Consider the following 22,360-nt stretch of genomic DNA (forward strand, 5'->3'; position numbering starts at 1 on the left):
TTTGGAGAAAGAGCCATGCAGCACTCACGCTGGCGCTGCATGGCGGTGGAAAAGCACTCAAAGAGTTTTCCCCAGTGGCATAAACGGCCTGAGTGTCCGGCAGGAGCAGGGAGCACCTCAGGGAAGACGGGGGCGAAGCYGCCGGGGCGCGCCCCCACTGGGCGGCAAGGAGGCGGCGACTCCTCCTCCTGCCCTCCTTCCCGGGCTGCGATGGGGTTAGGAACGACGGGAGAGGCTCAGCCTAGCTCCGGCCGGCCGCCGTGGGCGGCGAGCCGTGAGCCATGCACTCCGGGAACAGCACGGGCACGACGAGCCGCCTGGAGCCCACGGCGGCCGAACAGGAGGCGCCGGGCGAGCGGCCCCTCTTCAGCGCCGGCACCTACGAGCTGCTGGCGCTGCTCATCGCCACCATCGGCATGCTGGGCTTGTGCAACAACTTGCTGGTGCTGGTGCTCTACTACAAGTTCAAGCGGCTCCGCACGCCCACCAACCTTTTCCTCGTCAACATCAGCCTCAGCGACCTGCTGGTGTCCGTCTTCGGCGTGAGCCTCACCTTCATGTCCTGCCTGAGGAGCCGCTGGGTGTGGGACGCGGCCGGCTGCGTCTGGGACGGCTTCAGCAACAGCCTCTTCGGTGGGTGCCGGGGCGCGGCCCCGCGGGCGGCTCTCGCTTCCCCACCCCCTGTCAGAGGCTCGCCTCGCCTCAGGTCCCTCCTCTGCGCTCCCCGCAGCCCCCTCGCCCCCTTTTCCCGGAGCCCCACACCCTGTCRCCCCCCGCCAACCGTCGCGTCCGCCGCCCGCTGCCCCGTCCCCTCCGGTCCGTGTCCCTCACGACCTSGCCTCGCGATTTTCTTCCCTTTATCGACACGTCCTCCGCCGTCCGGAGAGCTTCAGCTCCGTGCCTGCCGCTCGCCCTCCCTCTTGGGCGTCCTGGTGCTCGGGATCCGTGCGGGGGGCAGGGAGGCGCGTTCCCTGCAAGCGGATCCGGGCGCTTCCCGCCGCGGCGCCGTGAGAAGGCGGCGGGGTAACGGCCGCGCAACGGCCGCGCAACGGCCGCGTAACGGCCGCGCGGCCCGACGAGGGGGCGTAGCGCCCGCGGCAGGCTGCTGGCGAGAAGGTCACGCGGGACGTGTCTCTGCGAAATGTTTCTCAGCCTCTCACCCGTGCCAGTGTGACAGCCAACTCCGTGGAAAATACAGGAGCGTTTTTTTAAAGCGGTTCCTGGGTTTATTGAGTACTGCACAGATTTCACGAGCATAAAGGATCATATTTTATACAAGGAAGGGCTAAAATCTATGGATAAGGAACCCGTGCTACTTCAGCTGTGCGCTCAAAAGCCCCCGGGGGGTGGAACGCAGATTTCTGAGTGTGCTGAGTGGGGAGGCCGCGTCCCTCTTGCTGCGGGAGAGCGCGCCTGCCGTAAGCAGTCGTCTTTCTACCTAGAAAGTCCAAAATGTGGAACTATTGTGAATTTCTTTATCCATAAATGAAATTCAGTTTCACAGTTGGCATTTAGGAAACCACTGAGTCTTGTGAAACGGATTATAGCAATGCAGAAGGAGTGCTTCCGCTGTTTCCACTTTKAAAAGACTACAAAGTCTATAATGTTTTCTCTTCTGAAATTCTTACAAGTCCTTTGTAAGCTTTGCTGCTTTCCTGCATAATTTTTGTTTTACAGGGCACTATGATATGCCTTTGGGCTGCTGGTAGAAAAGTGCTTGCTTCCTCATGATAGATTTGGCTGCTGCTGGGCAGTGCAGCAAAAATCTTGTGTCTTGGAGGGCATGGTGGATGCAAGATACATTTAGACTGTTGTGCAAGGTTCGATATTGCGTTTATGTTGCAGAATTCTCTTAATTTCCTGGTGTTGGCAGGGAAAGTACTAGAGAACTCATCTAATATAACGCTGTCTGTATCAGTCAGCCAAGTCAAATACCTGAGAAACTCATCTGCCAGCATCTCTCTTGCACCTAGATTCTTCTGGACAGCTGAACATAAAGCTTGCCTATAAAAGGATTTTTTTAAGTGTGCTTCTGCTCCTATTTTCCCGTATATATTATGCTTATTATAAAATGTATATATACATTTTATGTGTATCTAAAATGCATTTGAAGAAGACACTTCTTAAAAGGCATTTTATATACAGGGTCAAAAAATAGGATGCCTAGTAGGGGTCATATGAAAAACTTACCAATAATCATCTCTTATCATCTTCCAAAGATGAAACAAATGGAAACAATGAGATATAAATTGGCAAGCAAAATGCATGATCACATATGATTTTGATTTGTTGCTTTGAGTGTGCTGCATACTTTTTTGTTATAAGTATGTTCAGTGTTGACACTTTTCTGCATCTTTTTATTAAATATAATTTATTTCCAAAGAAATGTAGGCAATTCATGAGCCTTATCTACAAAATGATCCAACCTCCAGATAGCATCACTGGTTTGCAAAATTGCATCCTCCAGTTCTTGGTGCCATTATTTTCCTATTCCACGGTGTGTTTCACTGCCAGTAGTATTCTCCTAATGTTTTCTGGTATGTTTAATTTAGCAATGGATAAAAGGAATGAAAAGTGGTTGAGAACAGGAATGGTCTTGAAGAAGAGGGACCAAAATTATACATCTAAGACCATCTCTTGACAGGAGTTTGCCTGGTAAAGGTGTAGTATGGAGTAGGCTTTGTATTATTGATCCTTAATTGTTTGCAGTTGAAGGAATGGGATTACTAAACTGTGATTAGAAATCTGTATCTTTCTTAACTGTAAGCTGTTCTTGTAAAGGTAAATAAAGTATGCCAACTGTTAATGTCAAATTGATCACAAGTATAATGACACTCTTGAACAAGACACAATCTGTATGCAGCAGCTAGATCTTGATGAACAACCAAGTAAATGTTAAGATTCAGAGGCCTTAGATTCCTTCTAGTAGTATGAACTGGAGAAAAGGAACATTTGGAAGCTGCTTTGCAGACTTTTATTTCCTCCAGAAAGCTTTAGAGTGCACAAATGATAGAGCACTGTTTGCAACACAAGAGATTCATTCAGTGCTGAGGGGAAAAAGATCACAGAGGTGTTTTTTGTTGTTCTTATTTTTAAAAAAGCTGATTTTTTCCCAACAATGCTTGCCAAAGATTATCCTGTCCTGGCTTCAGTTACAGTCTAGGAAGAAAAAAAAAAAAAAAAAAAACAAAACACAACCATTTAACTGTATATAATTATTAGCTACTTCATCTAAGGCTCTTTTCTACACACTGTGAAAGAAGATGCCCTGTACCATCCGCTTGCGCTACCAGGGTATGTTATACGCACTGATTTAATCTCACTAAGAGCATTTGCTGAGGTTACCCATTAGACAGTTTTAAGATCTTGTTTTACAGACAGCAGGAGACTCTCTCAGTATGCTTTCAGCTTTAGCAATTTATTTGAAATGAATTAATCATTTGAAGGGTTGAACTTTTAAGAGGTGCTTAATCCTAGTGTAGCTTTATGGCACAGCAGTATTTATATATTTAAAGTTTGTTGTGTCTAGTAAAAGTGATTTCCACCTCCCTAGATTTGAGTGCAGATGCTAAAATTTGTTGAAAAATGAGAAGTGATACATAGCTGTATTCTTAAGCATATTATAACCCTTCATTGCTGAATTCGAATAGATGGCTATATATTACTAAGGTTATACAAAACAGAGTATGATAGCACCTTSTTCTTTTGCCATTGATGAGAAGTTGCTTCTACTGAAGGTTTGTTCCTTAGCTTTTCAAATGTGGAGGGATTGCACAAGAGTTTCTTTCACCCTCTGTAATTAGATATGCAAATACTAGTAGTATAGCACTTGAGCACAGATCAGGRATCAGTTGATATAAAGAGTTATATGCCCTTTGACAGAAATTTTGGTCTGTCTCAGAGTTGAATCCTATTTGCTACACTGTGTTGCAGTTTCTCTGTAGGGATATTCAGTCTTCAGGTAAACATATCTCATGTCCAAATTATAAGCCACGCTTTGGGGATGGTGGGGCAAATAGAAGCCAAATAAGTAATATATTGAGTAGAGAGGACAGAAGCAATTGGAGTTGTTATTGTTAGAACTGGTTGAAAACTATCAATCTTCTGAAGGCTTTGCAATATGTTGTTCTAATTAGGGATTATAAAGTCAGAATGTACACATATTGAATGGGACAATACACTGTGGTTCAGATGTGTCTTGTGCTGTCCTCCCTGTTGACCTACATTGTGTAGCTGGAAGTATTTCATGACATATCAACACTCACGTGACTTCTCTGAAAAAACACAGGGTACAGAAGAATAGTGTCACACATGAGACATAATCAAACCAACCAATAATAAAAGTATTTCAATAGGAAAGCAATAAAAATGACAGAAATGAGATTTTTCTGTTAAAAAAAGGTTAAGACATTTCTTCATCAAATAATAGTTATACATTCATCTGTAATATTGAGTGGTTGGCAGCAGGGGGAGAGAAGGAACCACAACATAGAAGCTGTATGCTACAGGCTCAAACAGAAGATATTTTTATTTTGCTACACTTAACCTACACAGTTTAATTGGGAATGACCCCATTCATGCCAGCATAATTGCAAAGGCTTAAATCAGAGCTAAAATTAGCATCTGTATTTCCTAAACAATGGAAGTCCAAAGAGCATTTATAATCAGTACTCTTGAAAAAAAGGTTCTCTGTAATGAAAATCTATAGATCAGATGAGCAGTATCTGTAAATATGCAGCAATGAAGTCTTTCAAAAAGAGTTTGGAAGTCTTTGATTTGGTAATAGATTGAAGCAGGTCTCAAAACTTTGGGCTTATTCTTGAATCAAAAAACATAGATCTCAAGAATAAATAGCTTTAAGCTTAGCAAAATTCATTTCAGATAAAATACTAAAAAATTCTTTTGAAATCCATATTTTTGCTAAGARAGTCAGAGTAGTGAATTCCACTATTTACGTCACATTTATGGAGAGGAAAATACGGTTTGTTGTACCAGGGGCTGATACTCAAACAATAACCTTAATGGCTTTCTGTAACTAGTATTTTTTAAATCTGCACATATTTCATTATACTAAAGCATGCAACTCATTCAGAATGAAATTTATATCGTTTCCAGAAAAGCTGCTTACAGAAAAAAACAAAAAATATGTGAAGTTTTGTGCTTTCCTCTGCCCTAAGCTGCACAAGACCAAATCATACCTGGAAGATGAATGGAGTCATCCACATACCAGAACCATACATAAGGTTATTGAAAGCAGCCCAAGAACACAGATGATGCCCCTACCTACAGCTTAAAGCAGRCAGGTTTCTTGCAGGTTAGAGCTGCCACTGTTGTTCCCGACCAAAGTCTGGCACTATACAAAACCCTGAATTTCTCTGGGGATGGTACAATAAACCTCACATCACTGTGCTCKTAGAAGGTCCTTGGCAAATCTGCACCAATGGTGTTACTAAACATCATTAATTTCCCTGAGTGTGGTTGTTCTAACCTACTGTTCACCAGCTAACCAAACCTTACCCAAAAATCTATGTATTTTGACAGTAGAAGAAGGGAGGAAAGTGGAAGTCTCTGTTTATCTTAAAATCATTTGAAACTAAAGATTCATAGTTACTTCATAGAAGCTGTAACAGATTAATTTATTGAAAGGACTGGCATCAGAAAGTGGCATTTAGACATAGTGGTAGTGTAGTGATAGAGATGTTTCAATCAGCATAGGTATTGTGTAGATGTTTTGGGGATTTGTTATACTTGGACAAATGGGCTGTATTCTTGCATCTTTAACAGCAGGATAAAACATGGAAAAACTGTGGCTTGAGACCCTTGTGATTGTAGATTTGCCTTCCAATTTGATTTCTGAGCATGCAGAGAGAAAAATTAGCAGATGTGCATTTCTTACTGTCATGTATTTCCAAGTCATCCTTCCTCTGCAAAATATGTAATATGAAAGAATGTATWCACAGGCAGCAGGATTGAAAAAGAAATACAGAAGATGGGGAATTCAGAAGACRAGCCAGGTTACATGTGTTGTAGTATGGAAGCAGGACAGGGGTAGCTCTGAGAACAGTCTAGAGAATCTTTGAGAAGGTGACAAATATTCCACTTTTTATGAGAGTTTTTTTTTGGTCTAGTTTGAAGTACTCCAAATTTAAGGTTCCTTTATTTACCTACAATACCATCTCAAAATTTTGAGTCAATTGTCAACTCCTGCTGCTCAACAGAGAGTAGTTCCACTCAGAAACTGCCAGCTCAGTGCTTATGAGGGAATTATAGCATCAGAAGAGACACACTACATAGCTGAAGAATGTTCTATTAAGTTGATACATGAAATGCCCAGGATCTAGCACTGCAAAAAGATGATCCACACTACGTTATCACGTATGCAAAAGAACCTATGAAAAGGTGCTGATGATTAGCTACCACAACGTTAAATACTTGCTGTATGCARCCATTCATGAGGAGATAATGTTGAGGAAACACATAAACATCCCTGGCCTCCTCCCCAGAAAATCATAAAACCTCAACCTCGCAGGATATKAAGGCTCATAAATGGCTTAATTTCATACCATGTGGCCATCAGTACTAGGAATAGTATCCACAGTGTCACCAGTTACATGATTACCAGCCTCTATGTTTCAGCATATGAGCAGAACATTTACTTTCAACCTTGTTCTTTAGTGTTCAAGAGCTGGGATCTTTTTGAAGATTGACCTCACAGCTATATTCAACACAAAGGAATCAATATTAAGTATCCCTATCAGTATTAATCAGTATTAAGTAATCCCTACTACAAAATAYACTGTTTTACTCTATGAGATCCATAACAAGGAAGTTATGTTTGAACTGTTGTTAACAAGTTGTTTTCAACAAGTTATTGGCTTCTCTGTAGCATGGAATTCAAGTTGAAACCTTGTCCTCACTTCTGTTTTAATATGCATTAGCTAACTGAGATTAGCCATCTTGAATTCATTGTAAGTTTTACAATAGAAGCAAACTTTTACCTCTGCCTGTAATGTTTGGATCTGAATATGCAACGGTGACTGGAAGTAGTGTAATTAATACCATATCACCACTGCTCAARTTTGCCTAGAGTTGAATTAATAAGGAAACAATAGTAGGATTTGTTTATAAATACCTGGGTAAAGTAAGTGGTACTGCTTTTAAGTGTTCTGTTTTGGCTTCTAGATATAGCAGACCATGCCAAATTTTCTCTAACATAAAAATTCAAACAGCATCTAAACTAGATTATGATCTTTATGGAGGTTTGTGTTCTGTTTAAAAATCTAGGTGGTTACAATTAACAATTAACTATATTATCCTTAACTCCTTTTAAATAGAGGTTATGCCTGTGAGGTTTAATGACTGAAAAAAAAAGAAAAGAAAAAGAAAGGAAAAGAAAGAAAAAGAAAGAAGAAAAGCAGAAAATCTTTAATGGCCAGGGTGGATTTCCCATCAGTTCCACTATATGTATAGTTAGTTGTTGGTTCCACTACTTAGTTCAGCATCATATTTCAGAGATACTTCATTTCTCTGTGATGAATTTAGCGGGTTTCTCTGAACTACAAATAACAAATGTCTTTCATTGCTTTGTACACAGTCCTGGATTTAAGCTTCTTAACTGTGACCTTCCATCCCCTCAATCCATCCTTCCTGACATAAGAATTTAGTGCTAGCATTGGGCAAAGATACAGAACTGTGAACTGGCCGTAAAGAATGACCTCTTAGGATGTAAGATAACTCTTTCAGACAACAAAGTTTTAAAAATTGCAATTTCAGAATCTTCAGAAGAGTTATATATCTGTTTCAAGTTTTACCTGTATATCTGAAATTACTTTTACGCTTCAGTTAATTATTTTGCAGGRAAAAAAAACGAATTGAGAGGATTAACTTTTATAGAAATTATTTTGATATAAGAGCTTTGGATCTGAGAGCAAATTATTAAGTGTGCACATTGCAAGATTACGTGATAGCTATTGATTCAAAAATTGTTTTCTCTAAAGGTGGAAAGCATACTCTCTGATTACAGACTGTTTGTAGACCTCTGCAAGTATGTCTGTTTGGGACAGGAATTCATTAGAAGCAGTTCCCTTAATAAAGTAAGAGCTTGAATCCATTTGTGAGCTCTTTCAAAATGAATGACTTCTTGCTGAACCCTTTGAACTATACAGCTGGATGTTGCTTGAGAAAAACTCTGAGAAAAACTCTGGTCTATTTGACAAAAGCTATGACTTTTTTGTATACATGCAGAATGAGCAATCACTCTTTAGATGCGTCTTTAGATGGCATATTTCCCAGTTATCTTGTTCTTTGCATTAGTAGGTTAATAGAGTAGATTAATATGATCCTAGATTAGCATGAAAAAGAGGTCAATAACTTAAAATCTCAACAGTAACTATTGATGCAGAATGGGAAAAAATGCAGCATGGCGAAAACTTGAAGATGTTTTCCGTTCTACTCTTGCCTTACCTGTACTGAAGCCCCATTTAATAATATGGAAAAAATTCACAAAATGCAAAACACTTTGGACCTTAAGCTTCACTGGCTTTGAGTGGAACATAAGTTCCAAAATAGTTTTGATATTTTTTGAAAAATGTACCCACTGAGTATTATTTATACTTTACAGTTAGCTATAAAAGAACTACTTGAAATGTTTACAAACTGGAAAACCAATTGCCAAAAATTAGTCATTATTCCTATCAAAAGCTCCCCAATTTGTGGTGTAACTGTGAGTTGTATAGCTGCTGGTATTTTGAAGAATTGAAGAGCTTGTTGGCATCACAGGCCTAAACTTAAAATTGCATAAACTTTACATGGCAAAAACAAAATAAGTTGTGTTTTATACAGAATTTTGTAAGCTTTATTTCTTTTCTGTAATGAAAATAGACTAACTTATTAACCTGTAGAATATGGGAACAGTTCTAAAAAAAGAACAAATAGATTCTTACAGAGTAATGACTATTTAACTTAGGTCACAAAAGTTATTCTATAGTATTTTTATGTAAAAATATGGGAAAGCAAATTTACAAGTTTAATGAAGTTGTATGCATTTTATGTGAGTACAATAGTATTTTGTACACTAATAATCTTTGCAAGTCTAATGTGATTTATATTATAAATAAAGCAGACATTGCATAAACTTAAGAAGTTAAAGATGATAATCATGTTTGAAACATGCCTTATATATTGCTCTGAATTCTGTTTAGAACTGTGTTCTTTCTCCTTTAAGTTCCAAACTGAGGTGGGCAGTGGCTGACTCACAGTTTTTCATTTTGGCCTTCCAGGTGGCAGATGTTCCTAATTATGTTTACTTGTTTATTTTAAGTTGGGCTGACACCCACYCACCAATGTTCCTCTAGTGCTCTTACTGCAGAACAGAAATTTCTCAGTGAAGTTACAAGAATATCTTTTTTGTAACATTAAAAAAGGGGTGAGCAAAAAGGCAGTACAGTTGTAAAAAGGTTCCCCTGTGAGTTAAATTGCATCTGAAATGCTCATGATATTACCCAGAAGTTGACCCTTTGGCTGTTTTTTGTTCCACTTGGCAATGTTTTATGTTGACAGAGGCTGCCTGTAGTTCAGTTCAGCATATTTGGTGGAACTAGTTTATTGGTATCCCTCTCTGAGCTGCTCTTTTTTCTGTTTAAAACCCCATTTACTTGGATATAATGAATGCTCTCAAGGTAGCTTCTGCCCTTTGAACACACTGAAAGTTTGTTTTCTTACAAACACATCTGTAATGTGATCACAGAAATAACAAGAACGGTAAAACTCAAATGATTCCTGAACAGCACTATCCATCGCACCCTCCACCGGAATTGATTTTTTTTTTTCCTCAGAGGTTGTCGATTTTATCTTTCTAATATGTATGTTAGAACTTACTCCCTTGGGAGAGATCTCAGTATTCCCGTTCTTACAGCTACTTCTGCATGTCACCTACCGCAAATAGGCAAGCAGCCGTGGCTCCGCAGCACCTAAGGGGCTTTTCTGGACACCCCCATACAGACACATTTTGTATTATCCTGCAAATGCATTTTGATCCAAACTTCTTTATTTCTACAGTTAACTACTTAAACCTCTCCTCACATAGCTATAGCCTAGTGACAGCAGAGATCATGCATCTAAGAGAGAAATTCAGTGTAATATGCTGTCTATGACCTTCATTTCTTGCCTCATGCCTACTTGCTACCAGGCATCTCCTGATTTCCAACAGAACAGATATTTGCATTTCAATACAAACTGGCCAACTGGCTAACCAGCGTCCCTTTTATGATTCAAGCAGGAAATGTAAGTATCTCTTTTAAGAGTGTTTGTTTCAGACTGCAAGGGGCTTGGTCTAAAACTGATCCATCAGTGTGTAAGTACCAATATTTAGAGGTAATGTGTTCCCACTCACTTTCCTGAGAATGCCAAGGACTCAGTAAAAAATTGCTTCAGCACACCTGTACTTTCAGACTATTCAGCCAAGCATGTGTGCTTTTGATTATTTTGTATGGCCAGAACTCAGTATTCAATTGGAAAAAATAGATGGGAAGTACTGAGTATGAATAACATGGAAATGTTATTCTTTAAATACAACTCTAGAACCTCATTTATACAGCTAGTCTCCCTGGACTTCCAGTAGGAAGGAAAGAATTATCCAGAGGGTGATAARAGCAAGGGATTAATTTAGGAATTTTGACCCACTTTGCTGAGGAGCTCTTCTTTCTCTCCACTGACCACARAGCCTCAGTGCATTATGTAAGCAAACTGAACCTAGAATTGAGTGATGTGAATATGCCCCCATAGACACGATTGTGGATGATTTTGTAATCACTTGTTTGTGTGTGCAGAGAAACAAGAGGTAAATTTCTTGACTTACCCAGCATTCAGGAAGTAGATAGCATTCATTTGCACAAAACATTTAGGTGAGCTAGTATAACAGCATAGACTATTATAAATATAATTCTATAATCCTCTTGTGTTTCCTGCTAAGATCTTGCTTAGATTCAAGCTCTTSAATCTAATTTCAGCATATTAGGTCCTTGGAAAGGATGCTACTATGAAGGGCTTCCTGTCAGCTTGGTATAAAAAATCCCCTGAAATCTTTTGGAAACCCTCAAGCCCATGTTTGCTAATTCAGTTTCTCTCTCAGGCCATGAAGAAGAAAGTCTTACAGCAGTGACTTATATACAAAAAGAATAAACTATACAAAACTCATTGCGAAAATAGTATACCTTACTTTCTGCATATCTGGCAATAACCACCTCTCTTTGTGAAGAATATTTAAAGATAACAGATGCCAAAAATGTACATATTAAAAAAAAAGTTCATTGTTTCATTTCAAAGGGCCATGACAACAATGTGGTGCTTTGTCCTTCAGAGTATTCAATAAAATTAATCAAGAAAGCTTTATAAATGCATCCTCTTTAAGGAAGATGTTCTTCTAATACTTGTTGGATGAAGCAACTTTCTTACAATGATCTTAAAGCATATCCCCCTGTGAGGTTCTCCGTTAATAATCTCTGTGAATATCTCTGTTAATATTGTCTGAGGTTCTCTGTCTAACATTCTTTGGGTGACCCTGCTTGAGCAGGGAGGCTGGACTAGATGATCTCCAGAGGTCCTTTCCAAACTCAACCATTCTGTAATAATATGCTGATTTTGCTGATGGTTACCTTGACACAGAGACTGAAGTACTGAGGTTAAGTGTTTCTCTAGATTTTGTTATTCTCAGCAGCCTTCCTAAAATTCTTGTTACTAGTGCCTGAGGATGGTATTATTAATTTGTCTTCCTTAATGCTTATCATTTTTCAAARTGAAACAGAGCTTCAGATATCTGTGATATCCTTTGAAGGTATCTGCCAGGTATGATGGATTTTTTTTTAACAGTAAGATCTGCATGTTTAACCTTCTCACGGCTGTGTAAATGAAGATTATGACAAATACCTATTTACTTGAAGAAATGAAATACTGTGTGTATGTGTGATAAAATACATATGCTTCTTAATAGAAAGAATATACACTAATCTAGAGACAGATATTTGCATAACCTCTCAGAGTGCTGAGAAATAAACCCATTTGTATATAGGATATGTTGTTCAAGARACAATGTATATGAGCTTGATTACTGAGTCATGGCAGAGATTTTAGTTGACTGACACATGCACGATGAGAAGATTAGTTCTTGATCATTAACTTTCACAGACCATTGAAACCAAAATCCTTATATCTTAATTAAGACAGAATTGCCTTGACTTCGTTAAATTATAAAAGTGTCTGGCTGGGGCAATGCTGAAAGCTGACAATAACCTGTAATTTCTGTCATGACATATTTAATAATAAGTGTGAAGTGGGGTTGAGATGGACAGGAAAGAAAGAGAATGCATAAATAATTGAAATGAAGACTATCGTATTTATATGGTAGCAGCAAGATAAAAAAGGACATCAAAACAAGGTGATCTCTTCCAGATGAGATTTGTTCAGCAATATAACACGTTGGTTTCCTGGTCATTATCTGGAGCACAAACCTTTCAGTAAATTGTAAGAGAGGTCAGAATTCTACTAGTCATTGTGTTTGCATTAAAGGTGCATTTCTGAGCTTTCAATTGTTCAAATGTTACAACTGAGTAACATTTAGGAAAAAGTATTAACTGAATCATTCTTCTTTCTTATCCTAGTTTTTGGCCATCATACACCATGGGTCAGATTCCAGTACCCTACCCTGGGTAGTTACAAAGTTAGTAGTACTGTTTTGAGTTAATACTCAGTGAGTAGTGAGGTGTCACCCAAGAAGCTCACCAGAGTGAGATTCATAATGTGCACTAGCTGATTTTGAGGTTAAMCCCCCCCCCCCCGCTGCCACGTTATTAAGAGACTTAATCTGATTTGCAGTGTTTGTGAATGATTAAATTGATTTTCTTTATTTTCTTTGCAGGAATTGTCTCAATTATGACTCTCACTGTTCTTGCTTATGAGCGCTACATTCGAGTAGTCCATGCAAAAGTGATTGACTTCTCTTGGTCTTGGCGAGCTATCACATACATCTGGCTCTATTCATTAGCCTGGACTGGAGCGCCTCTTTTGGGCTGGAACAGATACACACTGGAAATTCATGGATTAGGTTGCTCAGTGGACTGGAAGTCAAAAGACCCCAATGATACCTCTTTYGTGCTCTTTTTTTTCCTTGGCTGTCTAGTAGCACCTGTTGGGATCATGGCCTATTGCTATGGCCATATTCTATATGCAGTGAGGATGGTAAGTTGATGCAAGTAAAGACTTCCCTTAATGAATATTTTCAATGAAAATAAAATGCATAATACTCCTTGGATGTTGACAAAAAATAAGCTGATGTTGTATATTAGGTGTGGATCATAGTYTAAATTTGCACCCTCAGTTCCCATTCAAACTCTTCAGCCTTTAATGTTCACCCTTGTCTGGAAACACTGGAAAGGATGTAGGTTTGGAGGTGAAGCAACCTAGAGCTGCCAAGATCTATTTACTGTATAGTTTTAATGGGAGGTGAATCACAGATAAAAGGCAGTTTGGGGAGCTGCTTCTGCCCACAGCTCAACAGGGATCAGAATCTTCCTTAAARCAGAGGAAAAAGAAAACCCTCATTGTAGTTGTCGCTGGAAAAGGACTCCTCCTCTCCTTCTTGAGGAGCAGGATTTTCTCACATCTGAGCAGTGACATCTAACAGCACCSCTGATGTGATATGAGCAAAGAGGAATACAGAAAACTCTTTAGTCAGGCCCCATTTCAGCTGGAGGGCATTGCTGTTTGCCTTGCTGAGATGTAGGTTTCCCCATGGACAGGAGAGCAGTCATCAGTTGGCCTGTTAGGCCAAAAAACAGTGCCTAATGTAAATACAATCAGAATTTTAAAGATTGTACTGATATWGTATCCTTGACTAATCTGGGAAGGCTAAGAGCTTCTTGGTTGGCTCCCACTGACTTTTGATGAAAATTGGACATCAAAGTCCCTCGGGTGCTACTTACTGTTTCAACCCAAATTAGTTGTCTTTATTAATGCAATATCCTGTTTTCCGTTTATATGACTCACTTTTGCTTCAGTATCTCTAGGAGAAAGATGTTACTTCGAGAAATTATTTGGTCGTACTCGTTCTGTTTTTTCAGTGGCAAAAAGGCAATAAAAAAAATGCTTCATGCAACCTAAAAAGTATCCTGAAGTACAAATCTGATAACATAAAATGTCAGTTCTATGTTTTCTTAGAACAATAGGACATTGAATAGTTAAGCATTTATTCTGTATGCAGCATGTATTTTGTGAATGTCACTCTTGAGACAATAACCCTGTAAAACTCTTCCAAAGGGCGATTAAGTCCAGTTAAACGAGTTTTCCACTTCAGGGAACCCTTTCTAATTCAGTCCAGATCTTAAGTTTTAGCAAGTGTTAATGCTTCATATGCTATGAATAATCAATCTGATGGGCCCCTTTAAGTTCATAATCAACAGTATCAGCACAACTGTCAGCAATTAGGGAGAACGTTGACATCCACATCGCATCTTTTCCCCATTTGATCAGTTTTACTCAGATGAATTTTGGAATCTACTGCATTGAATTCTGCTTCAAACTGAGATTTCATAATTTAAGGGTTATAAACTAACTGGTAGAGCAGTACAGAGAAGTCTGTATTTATCAAATTGTCATAGCAATCTGCAGAAGGAAGAAACAAATCTCCAGGATTATCTGTATGTTCAGACAAAGATTGGGAAAACAAGGACCACTAGATGTAGACTGAACTTGTTAATATTGATGGATAAGGGCAAATTAATTTTCTAAAATACTTGGAATGAAAGTGCAATGTATTTTGATACATTATTGGATTGGCTGTTTTCTAGTGAATTTACTTCTCTGTTTCTCCYGAGGTTATATTTTTACATTATTTACTATACATAATAAAAGTTGGAAAGCAATGATACAAGCTTTCAGAAGAACTATGGTTCTTAAAATAAGGTGCATGGTCTCTGTGCCTAAAGCTAATTTAGGGAGTTAGTTGTTTACAAGTAAATGTAAAATTGTTTGATGCTTTTAATTTACCTTTCTTCGCTTTTCTTATACAGCTTCGCTGTGTAGAAGATTTTCAGACTGTTCAAGTGATCAAACTTCTAAAATATGAAAAGAAGGTGGCTAAAATGTGTTTCTTAATGATTTCCACATTCCTTATTTGTTGGATGCCTTATGCAGTGGTCTCCTTGTTGGTAACATATGGCTATGGAAACCTTGTAACTCCAACAGTAGCTATCATCCCATCTTTCTTTGCTAAGTCAAGCACTGCTTATAATCCAGTCATCTACATCTTCATGAGTAGAAAGGTAGGTACATCACAGCCTTTGTTATTTGAACAATAATATTTAAACTATGCCTATGGTACAGTTTTGGAGTTTGGATCTGATTTRCTTTAATATGTAATGCTCAGATTTTTTATTTGAACAGCTAGGATAAAAGGGAAGGATTTAGTAGAATTAAAATCCCATGCAGTGCTTGAAGTACTACACTATCAGAAATTRGTTTTCAGGTGCCTGAACATATACATGAGCATTCATGTGAAGAAGAGGGGACAKTGCCAAAATTTTAAGTGTCCAATTTTGCCAGTTTACCAGTGAAGTGGGTTACAGCTGGAAAATCTGAGCTGAATCACCCCCATACTACACAAGAAGTCTATCAGATGAAATTTGGACTATCCTACATCTGTTTTCRGTAAAAACTTGCCTCTTTAATTTTTCCATTATAGCAACACAAGGACTGTACAACTCAGCATAGGTGTTAGCAATAAGTATGCTTTGCTTACAAAATACCTGCTGAGGATTTTAGAGAGGTTTTGCTAGGAAAATATATAAGTAGTATGTTTCAGTACATTACAATAACAGCAAGGAACAAAACCATTGTGTACATATTCTAGTTCTACTTAAGCCTAGAAAAATTAGGGGAAGACACATTCCTGATATGTTAACTCTCAGGAGYTCAACTATGAAAAAGAAAGAACATTGCAAGCAAAAGTATGTTTCTAATCAGTAGACATCTGAAAGAAAGATTAAAAAGAAAAGTGGTATTTTGAAATTTGGTTTAATCTTAAATGGAGATATGTATCTTTTTGTGAATTTAAAGATGTTAATGTGTAAAATACCAAATTTGTTTTACAGTAGAAAACTTAAAAATATTTTTAAAATGTGTAAATTTTTTAAAATGAACAATTTAAAAAGCTTAGTGCATTCTTGTGGACCATCTCCATCTTAAGGAATTTGGAACTTTGAGTAAAAAAAAATACTACACCAGTAACATTTCTCAAAGCTGAATTCTCAAAATACTACACCAATAACATTTCTGTGTACTCAAAGCTAGAATCTGATGTGATTGACAGTAAAATGTATTTTGGAGATAAATATCTCTTCTCTTAATTGTATGTAGTTTATCTGTGAGAAAATTAAGTTTTACTTTTGTCTACTTTTGTAGTCTTCATGAGCAATACACTGCTTGTTTAGCGGCAGTTACCAGCTCATCTCAGGGTTTTACAGAGCAACACATGTCAATAAAAATGTGGAAGCTAGAGAAGTGTGCATCTTTCTGTAAATCATTAGTGCTATGAAGATAAACACTAAATGCAGTTGAGCTGTATTGGTGAATTCATTTAGACATTCAAATTGCTTCACCATAGCACAAAACATTAACTGGAAACATAGCGTGCATACTGTAAACCTCTGAAACCAAGACTGTGTAGCAGTAGTTCTTTGGAGTTAGAGTATGACAGAATCACTTGACAAAGGATGAAGAAATATGAATGATTTATAGAAGGATCTCCTTGTATTTCCATTACCTTGGAGCTCATTGCAGAGATGGAATTTTCTATGACTTCTTACGCTGGTTTGCCATTGTCYGGAAGCACCCAAGACCCACTAACCATTTGTAGTGACAAGGCAGGACTGGGACTGAGCCAGGCAGCCAAGTCAGTGGGTCCAGATCAGTGGGGTGCATGGCCAGGAATAGGCATTGCTGCAGTGCAAGTCAGGCAAGGACCAAACACAAGGATCTGAGCTTAAATGCTTGCTCTTGAGGAGGCCACCAGTGTACCTCTCATGGCTTTTTCTCAGGCAGCTCATTTCACAGCACCCTGATCCAATTATATAGCTGTGCTGTATCAGAGCTGGCCCTGAATATGGGAAGCTAAACCCCAGGGATAGAGGAGGGAGGAAGAGGTTACAGAGCCTCTGCACCTCRGTTAGGGCCCTGATGATGATATTCAAAAAGTGTATTTTTCAACAGCTTGATTTTGATATAGYGGCTCTGACTTTGTCTCTAGATGTCAGACTGGTTAGCTGAACCTGAAAAAGGTTTTGTAGGTTCTGATACTCATAAGGAAATTGAACTGTTATCAGGCGCAAGCCCAGTAAAGCCATAGCCATGATAGGAATGGATCAGCTAAATATACTTATTGGAAATGCATCATGAAGTACTTTTCACTCACTGCTTATTCCAGATGAAGACCAAAACATTAGTATTTTTGCCTGTCTTCTGAGTTATTTTGTCCTCAGAAGGAATCCTGAAGTCTATTTTCCCCCGTAATATCATGCTTCTATCTCTAGCCTATTCCAGCATGTTTGTACGTTCTCACCTCCCTGCTATTGAGACGTACCACATTATCTGAAATCTTCAAGACCTCCACTTGACCATTCTCTTGTGTTTTCTCTTARCATCAGATGACCTTTCTCTGTCATCTTGTAACTTTTTAGGTCTGCTTCCAAYTGGACCTGTTGCCTCCCCTCTGTCAGACAAATTTGCTGTAACAAAACCAACGTTGTCCAAATCGGCATGCCAGAACTTCTTGCATAATACCTAGAAAAAACAGTCAGTGACTGTGTGGGGTAATACAAAGTAATCCTTAAAATCACTGAATGGCAGATTGTTTTACCTTCTCAGGAAAAAATGTTTTTTTTTTCTGTTTGTTTGTTTTTGAAGTGCTCTCCAAGCATTCCAGGCATATCTTGTTATGGGTTAGTAAAAGAGAAGGAAGACTCCTGATTATTTATTTCTTGTAAACCAGAGCATTTCCCCAAAGGATCMTATTTGAACTTTAAATGTGCACAGACATAAAACCACTGAATGAGTGCATCGTTTACACTTGAATACTTTGCTTTGTGAAAGTCGAACTGTAACTGGAGCATTTAACACAGCTCTGCTGCTGGAATTGTTGTTCTGTCTACTGGATAGACCTGTCACTGAACACCTTGTGTTACTGACCCACAAAGCAGAACAGAACTGCCTGTATCATAAGTGACTTCTAGTTAGCTGAAAGACTTCCATTCCTTCCATATTCTTATTTGAAGGGAACATTTTAGTTCCATGTTGCCCACTTCTGATATTTTATTTTACATCTATGACGTTTGGTGCTTTTGTTAGAATACCACTTCCTAGTGTTATGTTCATGGAAGAAAAAGACATTTTCTTCCCCTTTCTTCCTTCACTCTGCATCTTCCTATGAAGTGGTTCTGACAGTATTCTTTCCCTCCTAGATAAAACTTCTGGTATTTTAATGCTTAAAGGTGGCAACAATACCTATGGCACATTCTGGAGGCTAATCTTTTTGTAGTTTGCAGACCTTGCTCTTGACAAAATATTAAAATTGCATTTTAKTGCCCTCTACTGGTCAGGTGACCCTATTGAACTCTCCAGTGTGGGGAAAAAAATTACCCATTAAAAAACCAGCACATCATTACAGCACTGAGGAGAACTCAGAACAAATTGAAGTCATACAGAAATTGGTTATTTTGAGGTATTTTCTGTAATTCTGTCTTCACTGGATCACAAATGATAGCAATCAGAAGTTGTAACTTGTTTCTATGTATTCTGTTCTGCAGTTTCGACGATGCCTTCTGCAACTCCTGTGCTTTCGCCTGATGAGATTCCAAAGAGCAGAGAAAGAGACACCAGCAACAGGGAACGACAAACCAATAAGACCAATAGTTATGTCTCAGAAAGTAGGGGACAGGCCAAAGAAGAAAGTGACTTTCAGCTCTTCCTCTATCATTTTTATTATCACTAGTGATGACACTCAGGAAATAGACAACAACAGTAAACACAGTGGGACAAAAGTAAATGTCATCCAGGTAAAGCCACTATAGGGATGAGCTAAAGAGACATTAGGCTCTGATGATCTTTAGCCAGTGGACTGTTTAGACTAAAACTGGTTTCAGTGATAGTGTCTGTGGGCTACTAAAGGAAACCATATTCATAAGCTGTGAAGTATTGAAGAAATTATTCAGCTGAAGCCCTGCAGACAGTTCAGTTGTGGTCACAATACTGAAATCTTTACATCTATACCTAACTTGTTAGTGGATGTTTTTACTCTGAATTTTCTGAACGCGTATCATAGTGGTTAAAGGGTTGTACTCTGTCTGGAGGCCACTAACAAGTGGAGGACCTGTCCTGAGACCTGTCCTATTTAACGTCTTTATCAATGACCTGGAGAATTGACAGTGCACTATTGTCAAGTTTGAAGATGACACCAAACTGGGAGGGACCAATTGGTAGGCTGGAGGGCAGGACATAAGGATTTGGACCAGCATGAATGGGCCAACAGAAGCCTTACGAAATTCAACAAAGACAAGTGTGAAGTCTTGCCTCTTTAAAGGAAACACCATGTGCAACAATAGAGGCTGGGACCTGAATGCCTGGGGGCAGCTCTGTGGAAAAGAACCTTGGATCACATTGGGCAGGGAGTTGGGCATGAGCCTGCAGTGCGCCCTGGCAGCAAAGAAGGGCAGTAACATCCTGGGCTGCACTAACAGGAGTGTAGCCAGCAGAGTGAGAGAAGTGGTTATCCCCCTCCACTCAGCACTTGTTAGACCACATCTAGATAGTGCATCCAGTTTTGGGCTCCCCAGTACAAGAAAGACATTAATAAACTGGAGTGAGTGCAGCAGAWGTCCACCAAGATGGTTGGGGGCTGGAGCACTTGCACTGTAAGAAGAGGCTGAGGGAGCTGGGCTTGATCAGCATGGAGAAGAAAAGTCATCAGGGGAACCTAATAGCAGCCTTCCAACACCTCTGAAGAGATTTTTAAGATGATGGAGCCAGGCTCTTGAGGGCAATGCATGGTGAAAGGGCAAGAGACAACAGGCATAAACTGAAACAAAAGAAGTTCAGATGGGATATAAGGAAAACCCTTTTCACCCTGAGGACAGCCAGGCAGTGGAGCAGGCTCCCCATAGATGTTGTGCCATCTCCATCCTTCTAGAGTTTCAAGATCTGACTGCATAAAGCCCTGAGACCCCTGGTCTGACCTCAGAGCTGACCCTATTTTGGGGAATGTGTTAGACTAGAGATTTCCTGAGGTCCCTTCCAACTTGAGTTATCCTATGATTCTCTGATCTGCAAGCACTTCCAGTGCACAGTTAGTAGGAAGGAGGGAGGAATGTTTAAAGTTGTTTGGGGTTTAGTTGGCCTGAATCTGACCTTACAGAAAAAAAGTTATGTGCACAATGACTAGGGCTGTGGTTAAAACTAGAAGCCATGAGAAAGCTGCCCCTATGTACTCTGCAAGCCATTATCTTGGTGTTACCTGGTGGGAACACACAACTATGTTATGAGGAAAACCATACAAATCAAAGCACCAATGAAAAAGGTCACTGAAAAGGGAGAGTAAGAAGTTTTAAATTATAGTATAGTGCTTTATGCAGCTTCCTCTTACATCTTTTTTTTTCTGTATGTAGAGCCTTGTCTGATACTAATTATGGGTATATTGAACCTGCTGTGGCACTTCAGCAAAAGTACCAGAGAAGAGCAGGGAAGCTTTTTCCGAAGTTGTAATATGGGTAATAATTGTCCTACTTGGAGGTCAGTATGTAGAACAGATGCAGAAGTTTTCCTCACCTTTGTAAATGTTGCTAGTAGAAAATGGCAACAAAATTCTGCCCCCAGACGCAGCTACCTGCCAGTGTTAGGCTGGTGAGTTAGAGAGCTACTTTGAATTAGGGGGTTTGATTTTCTACCACATCCATTACATTAATATTGTTCCTCTGCCTCAGTCTGCTAAAAGAGCAATGAACGTCTGTAACATGCAGCTTTTCCATCTTGGTGAAAACTATGAGAAAAGCAACTGAAAATGATTTACTTCTAGAGGAAGCAAAGAGATAAAAGGAGGACACACTGGATAACTGTCAGCACCAACAATGATTGATATCATTGTCAAGAATAAAAATTTGAAAAATTAACAGTCCAAATACAGAAGCTTTCAGCTAGTTCCTGGGAACAGCGAGTGACTTTTGCTCAGAACAAGTGACTGACTGTGTTTGTGCCTGTGCCTGTGCTTTTGAAGAGGCTAATTCCTAGTACATGCACCCGTCTAGAGTATCAGCATTGGTAACCTGGCTCTGAGTGTCATGTTTAAAAACACATACAGAGTCCACTCTGGATTGAATTATGTCATCTGAGAGAAAACAGAAGATAAAGACTTGTCTATGTTTTTTTCATGTTTGCTATTTTTGTTTTTCTGCATATGCACAGATAAATTGTCTTATGATTTCAAAGATCTGCCCGTACAAAGCTTATTCATTTCAATGTCAAGAACTGCGTCTTCAGCCATTTATCACTACATCTGTGCACATTTATATTTACCAAAGGGAGAAAGATATACCATGTAACCATGTAATTCCATGTAACGTTGTATCCCCTTAACAAATTCTGTAATTGATATTTTAGCATTTTCTGTATATTGACCCTTTGATGAGAGATTACATTTACTTTATTTATATTAATGTGTTTTCAGTGAAATATATTTTTCTCACTGAGAGGGAGATGACTTAGTATCACCACCTGTTGGAGACAGCTTGGAGGGTATCATTAGGTACTGGGAAAGCAATAGCATTTCAAGATTCCAGTTAATTTTTGTAAAGAATGAGCGCACAATGAATCTCCTTTAAAGAGACTTTAAAGAGACTTTAAAGAAACTGTCTGCTATTCAGAGTTTCTGAAGGTAAAATTTTAATAATTTATAATAACATTATATGAAAACATTTTATAGTTGATGTATATCATGTATGACAATACATGATACTTACTGCAATATGCAGCACAATTACAACTATGTAATAATACAGGAAAATCAAACAGTAATAATTATTGCAAATCAGTTATTTTAGCGACTTTGTCTAAGTCATTGGCCTGAAATGATAAGTTTTATGAGCAGTTTAAAATAGTTTGTTCTTATAGCCCTGTAAAGTGTCAGTAGCTTTAAAAGTATGGGCACTCTAATTCCTAGGCCACGTGCAATTAGCATACTGCTCTCCTGTTTGCTCATCTTTTAGGATAGATTAGTTTCTGTGGTTAACTGCGGCACTGATGTAAAACTCACAGCCAGCTATAGAATTTA

General features: G+C 39.0%; 1 protein-coding gene across 1 annotated transcript; it reads left to right on the plus strand.

Moving 5' to 3' along the window:
* Positions 1–256: 256 nt before the first annotated feature.
* OPN3 (opsin 3) lies at positions 257–21,746 on the plus strand. Its single transcript, XM_085298253.1, has 4 exons — positions 257–633; positions 12,911–13,230; positions 15,060–15,311; positions 18,849–21,746. The coding sequence occupies exons 1-4, from the start codon at positions 282–284 to the stop codon at positions 19,110–19,112; spliced, it is 1,188 nt and encodes a 395-aa protein (XP_085154379.1). The 5' UTR covers positions 257–281; the 3' UTR covers positions 19,113–21,746.
* The last annotated feature ends 614 nt before the right edge of the window (positions 21,747–22,360 follow it).

The sequence above is a fragment of the Rhea americana genome, unplaced genomic scaffold (assembly GCF_003343005.1).
Source record: "Rhea americana isolate MKP2758 unplaced genomic scaffold, rheAme1 scaffold_137, whole genome shotgun sequence".
NCBI lineage: Eukaryota > Metazoa > Chordata > Aves > Rheiformes > Rheidae > Rhea > Rhea americana.